The sequence below is a fragment of the Halictus rubicundus genome, chromosome 8, assembly GCF_050948215.1.
Source record: "Halictus rubicundus isolate RS-2024b chromosome 8, iyHalRubi1_principal, whole genome shotgun sequence".
NCBI classification, from domain to species: domain Eukaryota; kingdom Metazoa; phylum Arthropoda; class Insecta; order Hymenoptera; family Halictidae; genus Halictus; species Halictus rubicundus.
Window position 1 is genome coordinate 11,045,307 of NC_135156.1, and position 18,300 is coordinate 11,063,606.

Here is an 18,300-nt window from a genome sequence, read left to right on the forward strand (position 1 = left end):
CAGCCCTTGTTTTTTCTATTCGTTTCGTGTGTTTCGGTATACACCGGCGGAAAAATTTCGCCGAATAAAGTGGCAATTCTGTCTGGAACAAATATTTCTAATCGCCTAACCGCGTTCGATTTGCTGACGGTTTTCTTCGGTCGCCGAGGACTCCAAACAAATCGTCCGAAAGCCACACACCAATTCGAGCAGACAATTTGATTCTATTGGAGTTATCTTCAACCGATGTGTACCCTTTTAGTACAAGCGGATGTCAAACTCTTCCAGGAGCCAAATGAGGGTACACCTAATCGACAGACGCTAGACATAGAGGATAGTTAGCAATGTGGACTGTGATATGGCTGCGAATTGTCGACGCAACGAAAGTGGTTGAATGAAAATATTTTGGAAATGTATCCAGAGTTCGAACGAATCCTTTTTACAACTTGAACATCTTTTGTTTTCCTCCCGACAACTCGTGCAATCGAAAACCGACGAGATTGATCGAAACTCCCACACAGGACTGCCATGAACTGGTATTGGGCATCGTCGGATCAGCTCTTTGAGGATAATTAATTATTATTTCATCTTCGAAGAGGGTTTACTACCGCGCTGACGAGATTATCACTCCACAAATCCAGCATGGCAAATGATGCCGAGGAGATGTTCCGTGTACTGTTTCACCCGACTGATGAAATGCGTGACCGCAAACAAAACGACGAGGAAAACAGAAACGCATTGAGGCGAACCAGCGGAAGCATGCAGGCCGCTCGACAACTCGGATGTTTTTATCTGGAAAAGCTGATTCCCGAGACTTCCTGCGGGCATTGCGACCACCTAAAAACTATAGTTCCTGTGCGATTGATGGAAGCCTTCCGCGTGTGAACTGCTATTGTGATCTCTATTCTTCCCGCTACCCAGATGTCGTTTGCAACGAACGGAATTCCGGAGCCTGTTTCTGTCGATTTGAACGTAATCTCGTAACGAATGTTGCTCGGGAAAACAATATGCTCGAATGCGTGAATGAAGAGATGTAGCGGCGAGACTGGCAATCAATTTTACATACAGGATAACTGTACGTGATATCCGTGAACTTATAAAAGCTGCTCGTAAACATATCTGCGCCTTGGAGGCATGTAAACTACATTCTTAAACAAAGCGTGAATATGAAGTTCGGTCAACGAAGAGGGCCCGTCGTATCGTTGAACGATCAAGGTATAAACGTGACGAAAAATTCACTTGTACGTTTCTACTATTGTTTACGTTTTTAACCGTAAATGAAACATATTGTACGAATTTGTTTTATTCTCAATGTCTGAACTGCTGAAATATAGAGGCCATTATTGTTTTGACTGGCGTGCTACCGGCGCCCGTGTTTAAATTTAAATTTGAAATTACTAATAGGGTAAATGTGCCTAATTTTAGCCCTTACCCGATACTCGGCATTCCTGAAAACAAATTGCTGATAAATGAACGACAAAGAGCTAGTAACAAGTTATACATTTGAATGGGCACAGTAGACTGCGGATTTTATGCGTTTATTAAAATTTCAAACGGTGAAAACATTTGAAAAAAAAATTGAAACTACTGTTGTATTATTCTCGTGACACTAAAATTACTTAAAAAAGAAATTAATGACCATTTTGCGCAAAAGTCCGGTAATACTGTAACCTCGTGTCCCAACCTTCTAAAACATTTAGAAAATAGTGTATTAATAATAAAACTACCTGAGATAGCTGACTACCAGTCGTAAAACGGGAACTACCGAACCAGCGAAAATGGTCCCTAATTTTTTCTTGTACAGTTACTGAAGCTATAAAATTATTTTAGTAATTCTAGTGTTAAATGGCTGAGTACTGGAACAATCGCTCTACTTCGAAATTCTGTTAGTAAACATTTCCGTAATGTTGATTTTGCGTTTTATAAAAATTGAGATTCTTTGTTTGGGATTCGGATAAAAATGGGATTGAATAAATGTAGGTGTACGCATAATCTGGCGAGACGAATGAAGGTCAATCGGGATTGAGGAGAGAAAGGCGGGGCGACGAGGAATCTTGACACGTCAGTGAACATTCTCCTAAGTCGATGGTCGAGAGAGCCGGCGGTCGACGGTCGCGGCGGTCGCGGCGGTCGTGACGGTCGTCGACCGACGGTCGGTGTAGCTGCCGGCCGAGCGAGAGCGGTCCCTTAGAAGTTTCTTTGAAAGATTCGCAGCTCGCGAGGCATAATACCACTACATAAAGTCATCTGGCGATAACGGTGACACGCCTTTGACCGTTTCCGCTCGGTCTTTCACCAACAAATCCTTGTCGGTACTTCAAAAGACTTTAGAAGCCGGTGTTTATGGCCTGATCGGGATCATTTCCGTTTCGACCCGATAACGCTCCCCCTTATTATTTAATTGATAATCTTCGTTGTCGTAATGGACGCTCGATATCGATAAAACTCTCCCTCGGCGCCTTTGAAAGAAAATACCCTTTGGGAAACGTTATTAATATTGCATAGTCTGCCCCGGGGCTTGGCCAAACGATCTGAAGCCTACACGCTCCCGGATTTTTTAGCCCTTATTTTAAGGGGAGTAAGTACCCCGAGACCAGAAAGGGTAGATCAATGGTCTACTCGCGTCATTGTCGAGAATCTCTAGTGTCCGATACCGGTTGATAAGGAAAGTTCTCTCCTTGTCGCGTGCTGATTACCGAGTGGTCCTGACGTACCGATATTTTCGGCTCTGTTTTTATAATTAGCCACGAACGCGTAGACTTAACAGATGGCAGACATCGTTCAAAAATTGTACCTCCTCGATTGGATTTTCTTTCCAGTGTACATTCCTACGTGGTTGATTCATTCGTTTGTCAAGTATAAATTTGATAAACCTGTACTTTGTCCAGCTAGTCGTGTCGGTGCAGGTAAAGCAATGCACACAGTAGCCACTCGAGTGCGACAGACAGTTAGCAAAGGCGGCACGCCGGTGTATTGTTTATCTAGACTGGTCTCGTTGGATCGAGTACAGTGCAGAATATTCTTCTACGTTTTTTCGTTCGCCTTTCATGAAAATTGATATGAAACGCGAGTATCTTGGCGACAGTTACTTTGAAGATAATTGATTCACAATCCTATTTAAAATACACGCTGACGTAAAACATCAGAGATCCCAGAACGTGGCGGGGCTTCAGAAGGAAGTTTTATTTAGTCGTAATGACGACCTCCCAAATTAATTTCAGGTTTCCTTTAACTCACGAGGCAAAAAGTTAACGAATCGGCGCAAGGGTTTAGAGTGGCAACGCAGTCACTCCGCTCGCCATGCCGTGTACCGCACTTGTTATCTATAACAAAAAATCCTGCTAATGATTTTGGGGCGTAAAGCAATAAGTTACAGTGTTTCTCTTCGTTCGACGAATTTGGTAATTTTATTACACCAGGGATACGAAACTAACTCCGCTGAACTTATTAAAACAATCTGATACAATAGTCGTTAACGCGTTTACGACCAGCGTCACGGATATATGACGTCCACAGTCCCTGCTATTCATTTAAAGATACACTGGGTCAAAATAGACCCGGATTAATAATCACAGATATTCCATGACTTTCTCGTTGTATTTAATAAAACATTTTAACAACATAAGCAGCGGAGACAATGTTAGTAGCGAATCTGTTAAACACAATTATTCCTATATATTTTTCCTAATATAATCGACGCTCGGAAAACGAATATTTTATTATTTGAAAAATATTTGAACTGAAAAAATCTGCAACTTGTTCTTCCAGGAGCAGAAAAATCATCGATCTACCCGTTCGAAGACTCCGTTTATTCGACCGGAGTGTTCCGGGAAGACTTTTCCCTAAAATTTCCCGAAACGGAGAGCAGAAATCTCTGCGGTCGTGTTAACGAAAAGTTTTGTAACTGTCTGCTACGTTAGCGAGAAAGAGAGAGAGAGAGAGAGAGAGAGAGAAAGAGAGAAATAGAGGAAGGTCTAGGTAAGAGGAACGAACGGAAAGTCGAGAAAGATAAAAAATTCGAATTATACTGTGCAAAGCCATGTGGAAATTTAAATGGTCGCCGTAAGAAAAGCATAGGAGTCGTCGTGTTTGAGACAGAGTTCCTCGGTTGGGCGCGTAAAAGAGATTTTACCGAAGCGGCGCGAGCGACCCCGAAGGTGGAAGAAGGAAAAAGGAGGTGACGCATGAGGAGGATGACTGGGTGGGTTGGTAGGAAACTTACAGGTACCAGGAGGGAAGAGAGAAAGCTGAAAGGGTTAGCTGAATGGGCGCCATGTGTGCTTTTCTCGTTTGAGGAGCTTCGGATTGCCCAGTGCCGTACCTAGAGTTCTCTTAGGCTGCCTCCTCTGACGAGTGATCACAATTAACCGGGTGTACATCGTACACGAACCCCCTCTGAATACGCGTCTCTGAACTGCTTCAAGCTCTAGTCGGAAAAAAAGAAAGCAATTCAAGAAATTGATCAACAGCCAGGGTTTATCCCGTTACCGTTACCGACGGAGCAGGAACAATCTCGCCGAAGATACGGCAGAACAATGAGGGTACAGAGAACTCTACAAATTTCAAACAGCGCCAGCGATCCACTGGTATATCACAGAGATCGCAAGTTGCCGAGCACTTACACAACTGCATTAATATATTATTTAAAAGTTAGACAAGAGAAGTCCTTATTACTACTTCGTGATGTTCTCTGGCTGAGGTGCAGGCTCGAACCTGAACTGCCAGCTTCAAATAAACAGAGAAAAGTATCCTCGGCGTTCGAACGCTTGCAATTGTAAACAATCTAGTAGATGATGATGTAAACTCTACGGTACCAGTAGATAAAGCTCCCTACAGGAGATTGGGTAGAGTTAGCACCCTAGTTCCTCTGTCCCTGTTTAGTTTGTAAATGCTCGGCAACTTACTGTACGATACCAGCGAGAAAGAAGATGATAGAGGAACGGCGATGAAGAAACGAAAGATATCGCGGCTCCTCTGCGCCTCCTTTCTCTGTTCCTCGTACTCTGTTTTTCGGGCAATTCCGAGTAGCAAGCCGCGATTGCCGACACGGCAATCTAAGATGCGAAAAAGAGAGAGAGAGCGAGAGCGAGAGAAACGGTAGGAGGAGGTAAAAAGAAGGAGACGTCGAAGAAACGGGGAAGAAATAGAAAGAAACCGAGAGTGAGTAAGTAAGTAAAGTAAGAGGGTAAAATAAAAGAGGAATCGGAGAGCCCTTTGGACGCGGACCGTGGAAGGGAGGGAGGGAAGGGTCAAATAAGGTGGACCGCTGTTGGAGTCGAAGCGGGAGGCCGCTCAAAGTGGACAGAAAGAACGAAAGAGAGACAAAAGAGAAAAGAAAACAGAGAGGAGCGAACGCGAAGCAAACCGTGCGCTCGGTGGCGCGCGCTAGAAAGAGAGAGAGAGGCCGAGTGGAAAGAAAGCCACGAACGGGACGGTACAGGTAAAGGCAAGAAGGAGGACGAGGAAGGCGATGAAGGAGAGGAGAAGGCAAAAAGGGAGATGGAAGACACAGACCTCGCCGGCTGGCGGCTGGCGGCTGGCGGCACCGCTTGATGTACGTCGGGTCCGTAATTACAGGTTTTCGGAACGCCTCGCTCGGCGAAGCACGCTCTTTGAAAGCTGGGGCCCTTCCCTCGCCTCGTCATCTAACTGGTGACTCCGAAATACTTGTCATTTCTTCGATCGCTTTTTCCGCCGCCAGAAAAATATCGCCTGCCTTCAGAAAATGTTAATGCATTCCGTGGAATGCGCACAATGGCGAGCCACCTTTTTCTTCGTGACCTTTTCGTCGCCTTCGCGGCTCGTCCCCTCTCGGTTTCGCCGATAAAAACCGATCTTTTTAGAAGCTCACCGATCCACCGAATTACTTTCTTATCCGAGCAATTTCGTCCTCGAACCGAGACGACGAGACCGTTCGTTCTTTCAGTTCAACGAAGTCTGGTTCTGGCGGTTCGAGACACCCGGTAGATAGAAGTTAAAAGTTTGAAGCACTTATGCGTCTCGGTAAAATACGCAGAAGAGCACCGCGCGCAACACATACGGATTTCATACGAGTGTATCCAATTTCGATTACTCGTAATTGAAGGAATTTGTGATCAATAGCTTGATTAATGCGGAATTTAATGCGGTCCGTCGATTGATAAAATTTATTCGAACAGATTATTTCTTTCCTGTCCTGAGCGAAGCGTTTCTAGTAATATACGGGGATGCCCATACGCCGTGTATGTCACGGTGTCGTGCGTTTTAATATTGTATTTCCATATTTGTGAGAAAACCGAAAAATGTTCTCGGACGACTGAAGGTAATGCTCTAGTGGGACGCGAGATTTAAATTCCGTACGGTTTGATACATTTCTGCACGGTCGGGAAAATTTCAATATCGTGGGACCTCCTTGTATGGATTCTGAGTATTTCGCTCGTCGATATCAAACAGCTTGGTATGCGGGGTAACGCCGATCCTAGCATTTACCGACCAAGCGAAAGGGGAATATAGCGTGTCGCTCGGAGATGAATTTTGTACGTATCCTGTCCAGATGGCTTTTCTACACTCCGGGGTTAGGATACTTTCACCTTCTAGGAATTCGATTATGATTCACGAAATGTCACGAGCTTTGGTCAATTCTGCCGCAATATATTTTACTAGACTGAGGATCTTTATGCAGAATAACAATATATTTTTTCTTTCCTCCCGTTATACTACGATTTATTTGTAAAAAATTTCCATTTCATTATACCAGACGGAATGCGTAATTAAGGTATAAGTCTCAAGTACCAAATGTAATAGGGGAGGATAATCTTGAGTGAACGTTACTGAAATGTTCAACTCTATTCAGATGATGGTACAATAGCTCGAACGCTTATGAGGTATTGAGAAATCAGAGGAGGACATTCAAAAAATATGAGATCTCATTTACTCACGAGACGTTTCGAGTCGTTATCCGAAATTGAAATTGAACGAAGGGTTTCGCCGCATATAAAATTCGTCGTCGTGTTATGTGCAACAGTCCTTAATAGTTCTTGACGCGACGCATTTCTTTCGACATATAATTATATCTCACGGTACCGTGCTTCGAATAATTATAACGACGGACATCATTAAGCAAGTAGAAAATGAAGAAGACATTAGAGAACCGTGCAAGGTGCCCGTTGAAATGATTATTCTCGCACTTTCGTCGTTATTAAAATTGAAAATTCTAATGAAGTATGCTACGTTGAATGGCGGATCACCCTCGGATCCCTATCGGAAACGCTCGGGTAATGATTAAGGTTGAAGTGCAGCTGCTTTAAGGGGTAGAATAGGTCCCAAGTTCATCAGATTCCGTCATATTGACAATAAATTCTCTCTTCAATTTGAACGATTTCAAAATCCTGCAATCATTACTTTAATGACAATATTAATTCCTTTCACTGCCTTCATGATATCCTGAAATGATTATTTGAAATAATTACATTTTACGCGAGTCAAAAAAAGTTAATGTAGTTTAATAAAATCGTAACAATTAGTAAATCACTAACAAATCGCTATTTTCACTCGCTGTTGAAATATAATACAAAAAATCTTAAAAAAAAAAATTGTTTGCCAATAAATAGAATATTAATAAAAGGAAACATGTTCAGTCATATTTGCACCTTCTTTATAATGTTTTTAAATTTCAATAAATTTTATAAAAATATTTTTTTATTATTTTTTATTGATTGATTAATAAATTTTGTAATTTGTCAGACACGGTTTCACAGAGAGAATAACATTTTTATGGTGAAAATTAAAAATTCATAATGTGTACGTAGGATTACCCTCAGGATCGAAACGGCGTACCTAGTGCCATCTATTAGCAAAGACGGAACAAAAAATGTAAATAAAGTCGTAACGGCTTTTCTTGCAAACTTGTGCGTGCTGTTACAGGTGGTTATAATTGCACGACTTTTCCTTTTTGTATGTATAAGCTTGCACTAACTTATCGTATGTTAATTAATTAAATTATGAATGGAATTTTTCTCTACATAATAAGATTTTTGTCAGGATCAACGTATTTATAAAGAAAAAGAAATAGGTTACCATGCCCTTTTCAAACAAAAAGATTTAAACTTCGGACAGTTCTGTGCAAAAATGTTTATTCATCACATATAAAGCTTTTTATTAAAAAGTATTTTATATTTCAAAAATAAATTTAAACTATCTATTTTTATTAATATTTATTCATTACTTAAAGAAGTCTCTTTGAAACTGTGTTGAATATGATAATTTTTTAACAATTCTAAATTCATTTAGATATCTTATTAAAATAATTTTTTTCTTACGTTTGCTATATTATTATATAGATATGAAAATGCTATTGTCACAATTAAAATATTACTAGCAGTCACTATAAGGCAAATATAAGTATGATGTCATTTAAAAATCAAGTCATAATATTGTGACTATGTTGTTATTATAAATTTATTCTCCTCAGAATAAATTAATGGAATGAAGATGTAAATACTAAAAGCTGTATATATTTCCCATATTTATCGGGAAGACATGTGGTTATTGTATTTCATCATAGCTACCAGTAATTGTTTGTAAAATAGAGGTATCTGAATCCAACGCTTCACAATCTGACAAGATCAGACATTGTATCCCTACTCCACCCTTGCTGTACCAATGTGGCGTCGGTCCTGGTCAGGACGCAGCCTTCGCTCAGTTTGCCTGGAGACGCGTAGACAGTGGTATCGCATGTTCATTCTGTTCTATAACAATGGAAGTTAAAAGCTGCCAGTGATTGAGGTCCATAAAGTTGTAAAGATCATAACAGATTTTGCTGGGCTAAATAGATTTCAAGGTCAGGTATAGGAAACTCTTAGCAAAATGGTATGTATATTCCTTTTCATCCCGTAACACAGGGAAATGTGCACTCAAGTGAGATGATTCATTATGACAGCTTTTCATTTCATATTTTCTTTCTCTCTTTCTCGAGCAGGTAGAGATCAGATTTCTATGGTTGTCTAAAGCTTTTATATACCGTAAACCTACTTATACATTAAGATATTGATGTCGGTGTATATCTGTGTTATGTGCATTTCAGTTTTTCCTATTGAATTCTTTATTTTCTCTTTAATGTAGATATGTACTCTTTTAGCTTGAAAGTGTTGCATACATTTCACCTACATAAATACTTGTCTATGTAGATTTATTTGTTCCTCTATTAGTAAACCAATTCTAAGCTTGAGAATTTGTATCTTTGTAGTCAAAATTTAAAGCAATAACTTAAAACAATTGGATTCAGATTCAATAAGTAAATTGCTATAATACTTACAGAGATATGTTCTATTAACATTTTCATACAATATTAATGTGCTCCAATCATTTTGATGCTAAATTATGCAGCTAAATGCATTGTTAATGTAATGCTGAAGTTAAATGCTTATGCAGTAACGTTATGATTTGCTTCTAACTAAAACAGAATATAACTCACAAATGTTAGGATCCTTATGAAATCATATTTCTATAGCCCGTCATAACAATGGGCTGAACCTTCGGGAATATAATAGCCCTTTTCTTTGTATAGGATACCTTACCCTATGGATCTATTAATATCTAGCCATCCTGTCAAAATAAAATTTTACTCTGCAGTGAGTTTTATTCTAGAACCAAGCCCTGTTCGGGGCTGACTGTAGTGTTCAATAGATTGCGTTATAATTTTTGTCGATCAATACCACACAAATGCTCTGCGCGGACCAATAGGGATATATAGAGAGGCATCTTTCAATGCGCAGACTGCCAGGAGCTCTACCCTACGGTTTCTCTGTCAGGCTCCGCCCTTAAAGTTCTTCAGGATAGGAAAAGCCTTAGGTGCCTAATTGGTATATGACTCACCACAGGGCTCGATCGATCCAGCATCCGTAGCTTCGGTCTGTTGTTCGAGACCCCTGAATTCAAAATATAGTTCCTTCATAGCACAATACTATGGAGAGAACGATATATGAAGTTAGAAATACTACAAATCTGTATAATTTAGATTAAAATAAAAAATTCTTTGCTGTATTATTTTTTTATTTTATAGACAAGGGCAATAGAGTTGTATTTTAACATACTAGTTTTGTTATAATACGCTTTATAACTTGATGTATATGTAATTTTTATGTTAATGATTTATTTGTAGTTTCTACTTATAAAAGGAAAGATATTTATGCAAAAATATTTTATTCTCATTTTAGGTTTGGATTAACCATGTCCCCTAAGAGGCGTCGTGGGCCTAAATTAAATATAGAACGTAAAATAATACGCGAAGGCCATAATAGATAGGATGAGTGGATCTCGACAGAACGAAGCACGTTGCTTCAATGAAAACTCTCCACGGCCACCAGTGCCTGGTAAGTATTTACATATTTTAAAATATACTCCATTCATATCGTAGTAATGTATTATTTTTACTACAAAGAAATATGTGTACATACATAAATAATTTCTGTGAATTCCTTCCATTATATTTTCCTGTTACTGTCATGGATGTCACAACATATAGGTTAACTTTGTGTAAGGCAGACAGTAGCAACACCAAGATAATATTATCTTATATTTTGATTGTAGGAGAGGAAACGGGAAACTACGTCAGCAGGTTCCGTCCACAGAGTCCAACTCTGACCCCTAGGCGCTCTTCTCTTGCAACTCCAACAGCTTCAGGTTGCGATGCTTCGGCACCTTTGGGATTTGAACCGGAAGGTTGCTGTAGTACGACAACTATGGAAAGTGATTCACCGCCTGCTTGTTTGCGGTGGGCCAGGAACTTGCACTCCCTGCTGCAGGATCCAGTGGGCTTGGAATTGTTCAGAAAATATCTGGATCAAGAAGGTAGACCACACGCAAATCCCCTTAACTTTTGGTTTGCGTGTGAGGGTCTCAAGGAACAAGATGATCCTGAAAGGATAAATCAATTGGTTAAACTTATCTACAGAAAGTTCTTCCTTAAATCGCAATTAGCCATACCAGAAGATGTACGAAAAGAGGCTAATCGTCGAGTTAAGGAAGGACGGGCGGACGAAAAGGTGTTCGATGCTGTACAGTTGGAAGTCGAACGCCTCATTAATGAGACTACATATCCAAACTTTCTTCGGTCTGATATGTATCTTCAATATGTACAGTCCTGCCAGAATCCAGATTCTGGTGGATGTCCTAGTTCAGGATCCAGTCGAGAGATGTCTGTTTCTTGCGGGCCAAGCTTATTGCCCACTGTCCACGAAGACAGTGAATTTGTTAGTTCCGTACATAGCTCACATTCAGCTAGTGAAACGCCTGGGGAATTGAGGGGTGAGCTGAGATTGACCAAAGATATGCTTATGGCTACTCAACAAACTAGGGCGATGGATCTTCGACCAAAGCCAGAAGCATATGCTGGGTAATTCATTTTTTTTTTGTTAACAAATGTGGTTTTTTCCCCACTTAAAACATTCATTACCTAGAATGCTCTCAAGTTAGATTTGCATTAAACGCTTTATTTAGCTTGTATTATTTTTAAGCTTGATGTGTGGATTTTTTGTAACATTTTTGTAGTGTGTAATGGTCTCGTACACATATATTTATAGTAATCGGAAAGTCTCTTAATATAATTGAAACTCGTCACACTGTGATATAGAAAATATTGTATATTATATGAGTGTTTTAATTTCCTGTTATATTTTAAATTTGCGATTATATCTGTCAGAACGTTCTCCAATCTTTTGTTTGTTTTTTCCTTTTGGTTTGACATTTTGCGTGGCGCTCGTAGCATTTACTTGCAACATGGAGCTAGTCCATATCATATGCTCGTACCCAGACTGCACGCACAATATTCCTCATACAATCCAGTATCCAGACAGGATTCAGAACTTCAAAGCTTGAGCAGTGATGCACGAACCGAATCAGACAATATGTCTCTCACCGATTCATCAGTGTAAGTTTTTTATTTTATGTAATATACAAAGAATGAAGTTTTATTTGCTATAATTTGCTTAAAGTGTATAATCGCGAATATAAATTCATGTTCCATACTTTTGCTATATTTTACTTTCGTAGCTTTATAATTTAAAATGTCTGCATATTCTATGAGTTCTAATTTAAATACTATTATAAATTACACATTAAATCCCTCTGTTATGCTGGTATTAACGCATTGGTACGTGGATAGGAAGATGCTGTAATACGAATGGAGATTACATTGGAGAATAAGTGTTCTGTACTGGTTATAATTTTTCCCCTATAACTGTGTAAAAAATAAGATTGCGATGTGAACATAATAAAATTCACTTTACCCCATTTGCATTTTTATATGAAGTACTAAAAATATTGTTATATGTTATATAAATATTAAACTTAGCAATTTTATGCTTGAATATGTATCCACCTATATTCTAGATTTGACTTCTATTTCAGTGCACATAGTTTGTTTAAAATACTAGATTAGGGTAAACGATTTGATCGCATAGAAGTGGTCTGATTATTAATAAGAATTTGTTTGCGTTTCCTCTTTACAGTGATGGAATGTCAATGGGTAAACAACGAAGTAAAAAACAGTATATAAGACAGTGTAGAGCTATGAAAGATTCAGCTAGTTTAAATCGTGATCCAATGGCGCATCATACAATCATCCCCCGTACGCAGCGGGTGCCGCGTGATCTAATGCATCCATTGAAACCGGAAGAATTTGCTCAAGTGCTTATTGAGAAGTTAGAGAATGTCAAACGCGTAAGAGAATCTCAGGAAAAGCTTGATTGGCATTTGCAAGAGGGCGACACGATGAACAAGGACGTCGCTTTGGAGATACCAAGCGGAGCTCCGAAAGCGCTAGCTGACGCACTGAGGGAAAAATTGTTGATAGAGGAAGATAACGATCAAGCAATTCTGGACCAACATGTGTCACGAGTTTGGTCGGATCTAACGCCTTCTCGATCGCCCGGACTCACGTCACCACGACTGCATTCGCCTGAAAGAAGACGTTCTACGCACAATTATCCACGATCGTACAAACAGAGAAAAGAGAAGGATGTGTTCTCTACATTTTCAGCAGATAGTGGTAATATTCACGATTTCCAAGAAGGCAGCGATCTTGTCGGAGCTGGCTCCATGAGTTCATTAGGATCTCACTTGCCTAAATCTAAATCCGTGCCATCTGATTATGCCGATTCCCTCCATAAACAAGACCTTTATCTTCAAGGTATACTTATTTCAAGTATGATCATAAATAGACTGCCGATCTTTATGCAAAATAAAAAATTTCTTTACCAATTGCAAGTCACAGGACCCATAGAAATTTTCATTTTTCTTTAATAATTTTAGTAAGCTTAAAATAACACAAAGACGTTCTTAAATTCTTTCAATCTTTCTATTAAAACGCAGTCTAATTGTGAAAGATAATATTGTGCTGTTCTAACATTATTCAATTTCTGCGCAGGTCATGACCAGAGATTCCGAAGGTCGGACATGACTAGGAGATCAGCCACGAAAAAGTCTATGACGGAATTAACTGACAGTGGTGTAAGCGTTGTAAGCGATGCACCACCGTCGACGATTAGTAAAGATATTCGTCTGTTGTCATGGCTTAAAGAAAGTGACAAGAAAGACGTCAAGCACAGCCGTCATGGGAAGAAGTATGGATCTCGTAGTGGCTCTTTGGAAAGAACGAACAGGGAAACGTGGGGAGTTCCTGCTCAACCTTTTGTTGCCGACCCAGGAATGCCACCATTGCCACAACCTCATACAGTAAATGCAAATTCCTAGTTAAAAATGATTTAAAATTAGTTCTATTAGATACTATACAAATTCTTTATTCCTGTAAACAGGCAACCCAATTAGAAGAAGCAAGGAGAAGATTAATCGAGGAAGATAGGGCACGTTCAAGTTGCAAGCAACGCCATTCTAATATTTCTAAGCAATCATCGTATGAGCCTACAATGCAGAGTCAATCTTATGTTCAATCAAACCAATCAACGTTAAGGAAAACGAAGCAAGATATCGGAGATTTTACCACCGTTGTGTTCAGTTTCTGTGACGAACAGTTTCCTTATAGGACTAAAATTCCTGGTCATAATGTCACTTTAAAGCAGTTTAAAGAATACCTTCCTAAGAAAGGCAGCTATCGGTGAGTACAAGCAATATCTCTTTTAATACCGCAACGTGAAAGTTTGCTGACGATTCTTCTAATTCCTTTTTAGATATTTCTTTAAAACTGAGTGCGAAGATTTGGATACGAAAGTTATTCAAGAAGAAATAACCGACGATTCCGAAATTTTACCGTTATGGGAGGGTAAAGTTATGGCGCAAGTCAAGGCGCTCGAGTGATAGACTGAAACAAGGATATTCTCAATAAAGAACGTGCTAACTTCGATAAAGTGCCGCAACTAATTTTATTTAAGAGGACCAGCATTCTAGAAGAAGAAACCTAATAAGGCGATACTCGGTGTTAGTTTATTGAAGTTGCTAAAGCGGTTTCTTCCGCTTCAGTCAACCGAGCGCAAGTGCTTTTAAAATTGACGAAACAAAAAAAGAGAACCTTTTAACCGAGCAAAACCATTAATGTTTATTAAGTAACAAAAAAAAAAAAACACACAAAGAAGAAGAAAAACGAAACCCTGTTTGGATGACAAAATTTTTTTGTTGGATGTTGATCCTTGATTAATGCTTGATTTTTTACAGAACTTTGTATCTTCTTCGAAATGTATTTTTTAATTCTCATCAAAATGGTACCCTCAACGTTCGATAATATTTTGTATCGTAATTGTTTCTTCCCGATCATCGAAAAAAAAGAAGGAAAACGACAGGTATACGGTGTTGCTGTATTGTACATAATTTTATCTATGATTTTTACGAAGAAGCGTTCCTTTGATGTGGCGAAGGTTTTGCAAGCGACAAAAAATAAGAAGAAATCAAAAAGAAACCAACATGAGATTCTAGTTTGATCAGTTCTGAACGGAACTGGGCAAGTTGCAGTAACGTAAATGAGTTCACCGGAATTTTCAACGAGCAAGCAACTTATTCATTTTCGGTAGACAGAGAATTCGTGTAAACAACGGAGTACCATCGTGATCGCAAATTTGGTTATCACCGATCAAATTCGGACAGGACCGCGTCGACGCCGGGAATCAACATTGTATATTGATTGAATGAATAATTTCTTCCTCTTAAAGACTTCCCATAGTTTTCCAAACGACTGTACAAAGGCCCGCGTAGTTCATCGCCTTAGTAAGGCCTGTATAGGCCTTAGATATACATAGGAAAGAACATTATTACAAATTAGTTTGTAAGATGGTATATTACGTGCATTATGAAAAATACACACACGCTCTGCTTTAATGGACGTAATATATCGCCCCCATTCGAAATACTGTGAAAAAAAAAATATTAAGAATACAAATCATGTTTTGTCGTACCACCATTATCACCCATTTGACATTGTAAAATAAGCTCCTGCATCGCATTAAACACAACACATACATGGGAAATAGAAGCGCGACACATAACAGAAACGAAAAAAATTGGCATTTTTCGGGGGGAGGGGTGGGAATGGGGTGGGGGAGAAAACACGAAGTACTTGGCGGAAATGATAAATAAAAAAAGGAATCGTTAGTGTCTAGACCGTAACACAATGTTTTATCAGGTGCGAAAAATTGTGCCTTTTTAGTGCAGTAAGATCAAAGTAAGCCTAAGAAAAAAAAAAGGTTAAGAGATACTTATAAATTGGAGACCAGCGGGTCTAATATCGAGAGGATAAATTTGATACACCGAGCGTTTTGTATATATTTTTTTCCAAACTTCATCGTAGTCTTTGCAAGCTTAATCATTAGCATCGTTAACGCTAAAAAAAAAGAGAGAAAACCATTATCAGCATCGTTATTTTCAACAACACTGTGTTCTTTCTTCTTTGAGTATCGAATTCTCAACGACGATATACTATCCGTTCCGTTTCACTTTTTCGAATTCAAAAAAATGATTCTTGCGACGAAATTGATTATGTGCGTATACGCGTGTACAGAAACAAAGAGTGGGGAAAAAACGGAAAAGAAAAAATCGAACGTGTGATTGAAATCTTCTCGAATGGCCTTCGCATAATGGTTGGATTCTTATAGTCGTAGGCGCTCGCTTCCTAAAACTGATTTTTGAATTTTTAACAGACACCGAGAAAGAGAGAGAGAGAGGGAGGGAGAGAGAGAGACGGAGAAAAAAAAATAAAAGAAAAGAAAAATGTAGTATCTACATTAAAATGAATTCAATGACGCCGAGGCTGGAGGCGATGCACCGTGGCTGATAACAGTTTATTGTATGTAATTGATTATCTTTAATTATTACCACGAATGATAAAGTGTTCCTGTACCTAATTAATTAATAATGATTATTATTGTATATCAAAAGTATTGAGAATAATAATGCCATTTTCACTGGATTATATGAAATCTATTGTACTCTATTACTTTGGGAAATCACCTGTGTCTGTACTGTTCGATTCATTTTGTGAATGTTCACTGTTTCGTTCTAGGTAGTTAATAAATTATTGTCTGGGATTCCAGAAGGAGAATACAATAATGGAAATTTGAAATATACGGAAGAGAAGATTCACATCAATTATTCCTTTCTCATGTCATCTATCCCCTTATTTAATTTTATTATGTTAAACACAATCATTAGCTCAAACAAGAGTGGTACAAGATCTCTAGTATCCACGTTATTATTACTTGCCATTTAATCTTTCAAGACTAAGATGCGCTGTTTATACTTATTAATTTCTTAGTTTCTTTCATTGTTTGGCAAAAAATTCAAAATATTTCTTGGCGAACGTTGAACTAAAGTAAAATAAATTATATTATTAGAAACGTTAAATATCATCAAAGTGATTAAATTAATACTGTAGAACCATGTTTAACATTTGGAATATAAATTATAATAGATTCGGTAATGCATAATTTCAAAATTAGTGACAAAGATTGAAGAAAGAAATTTATTCTAATGGATTAACATTATCAGTTTTCGAGATTTTATGGATGCTGTTATTTTCTTATTTACGTGGAAATCTGACGAAATAATTTATTCAAATTCCATTGTACATACGTTTTAGCTTTTCTGATTTCCCTTTAACTCCCACCACGGTATTCCGTGGAAATGCCCATGCGACTTACAACAGCTTACAGCTCTCGCATCTTTCCTGAAATTTTATGTAAATAAAATCAGTCAGTAGGACACGAAACCTTGTTGTTTTCTGAATTTAAACCCGAGTTCGCCGAAGGACTTTATCGTGATATAAATTGATAATACGCCAGTAACAAAATTATACTGAAGTTCTGCACACTTATCAATTAGCTCCCTTTCTAAAAGAATTAGAAATACGATTGATTATATTGAATATATTTTTATATATGCTTTCGAAGTGTTCAGCTTTTTCAGAAATCACTAACTTCAACATAGAACGCTTCCTACACTATTTTGTAGCCCTCAAACTGTTATATTTGTTTAAATACTATTAAAACCGTGTTGATCTTTCAAACATGCTAAAAATTCTCAGCAAATGCCTGCCATAATCCCAAAAATGACAAGGAAGCACGGACGATAACGATTTTTCGAACGAAATCACCGAGATAAAGCTCGAGATAAACATTGAATCAACATAAAAAATCGTGTTTTTAAACGAGTTCACTGTACGAGGTAAATCGTTTATCTTACCCTTGTTACATCTCACATGCGCATGTAATATCCCGATTTAGAGGATTTCGTAAAACGAAGGCAATATTTAAAAACACGCACGAACAGAGGTAATCGTCTCGGAAGCTTTGAAGCATGCTGATGACAAGCGAATTTATCTTTTATTTCCACCAGCAAAGACTAACTAAACGTTTTAATCCCGTGATGACTAAACACATAATAAATAACTGCAATTGTTATATCGATAACCATCGACGCGTGGATTAATAATAGATCAAAGATTTAGTCTATTATCACCTTAACAACGTTATTGTTCGTAGACGCGTCGAAATTCACAGGTAAAAAGACGATCGATCAGATTTTTTGTAGATCGGTAAAAAAGTCATTTATCCTAAACGAGTTTGAAATACGCCGTCGATCGAGCACTGTCGAGTCGTAAAAGGATTTGCCTTATTTACATAGTGCATGGACTGCTCAATCAACGCGACTCGTCAACAATTAATAGCGAACATTCTTAGTAGAATAGTTTAAAAATAGAATCTGCCAACTTGCGTGCCATCAAGTTCGTTCATTTTTTTTGTCATTCAAAAGTGGCGGAAGAATTCGACGAGTTTACGCTACACCGTTCAGTCTCAACGAACGAAATTAATATACAAAATGGAAAAAGTTTTCAGGGACTGTTCA

General features: G+C 38.4%; 1 protein-coding gene across 3 annotated transcripts in view; it reads left to right on the plus strand.

The window, feature by feature from the left end:
* The window catches only part of Axn (protein axin), a 28,950-nt gene extending 12,584 nt beyond the window's left edge, over positions 1-16,366 (plus strand). The window contains exons 1-8 of one of the 3 annotated variants that reach the window (XM_076792405.1): positions 7,840-7,911; positions 10,173-10,328; positions 10,546-11,350; positions 11,720-11,884; positions 12,465-13,144; positions 13,382-13,689; positions 13,770-14,068; positions 14,142-16,366. In XM_076792405.1, coding sequence (XP_076648520.1) covers positions 10,262-10,328; positions 10,546-11,350; positions 11,720-11,884; positions 12,465-13,144; positions 13,382-13,689; positions 13,770-14,068; positions 14,142-14,268 — 2,451 coding nt within the window. In that variant the 5' untranslated portion in view covers positions 7,840-7,911; positions 10,173-10,261 and the 3' untranslated portion in view covers positions 14,269-16,366. Of the gene's footprint in view, positions 1-7,839; positions 7,912-10,172; positions 10,329-10,545; positions 11,351-11,719; positions 11,885-12,464; positions 13,145-13,381; positions 13,690-13,769; positions 14,069-14,141 lie in introns of those variants that run through there. The other 2 variants (XM_076792404.1, XM_076792407.1) reach the window with 2 other exon arrangements.
* Positions 16,367-18,300: the final 1,934 nt, after the last annotated feature.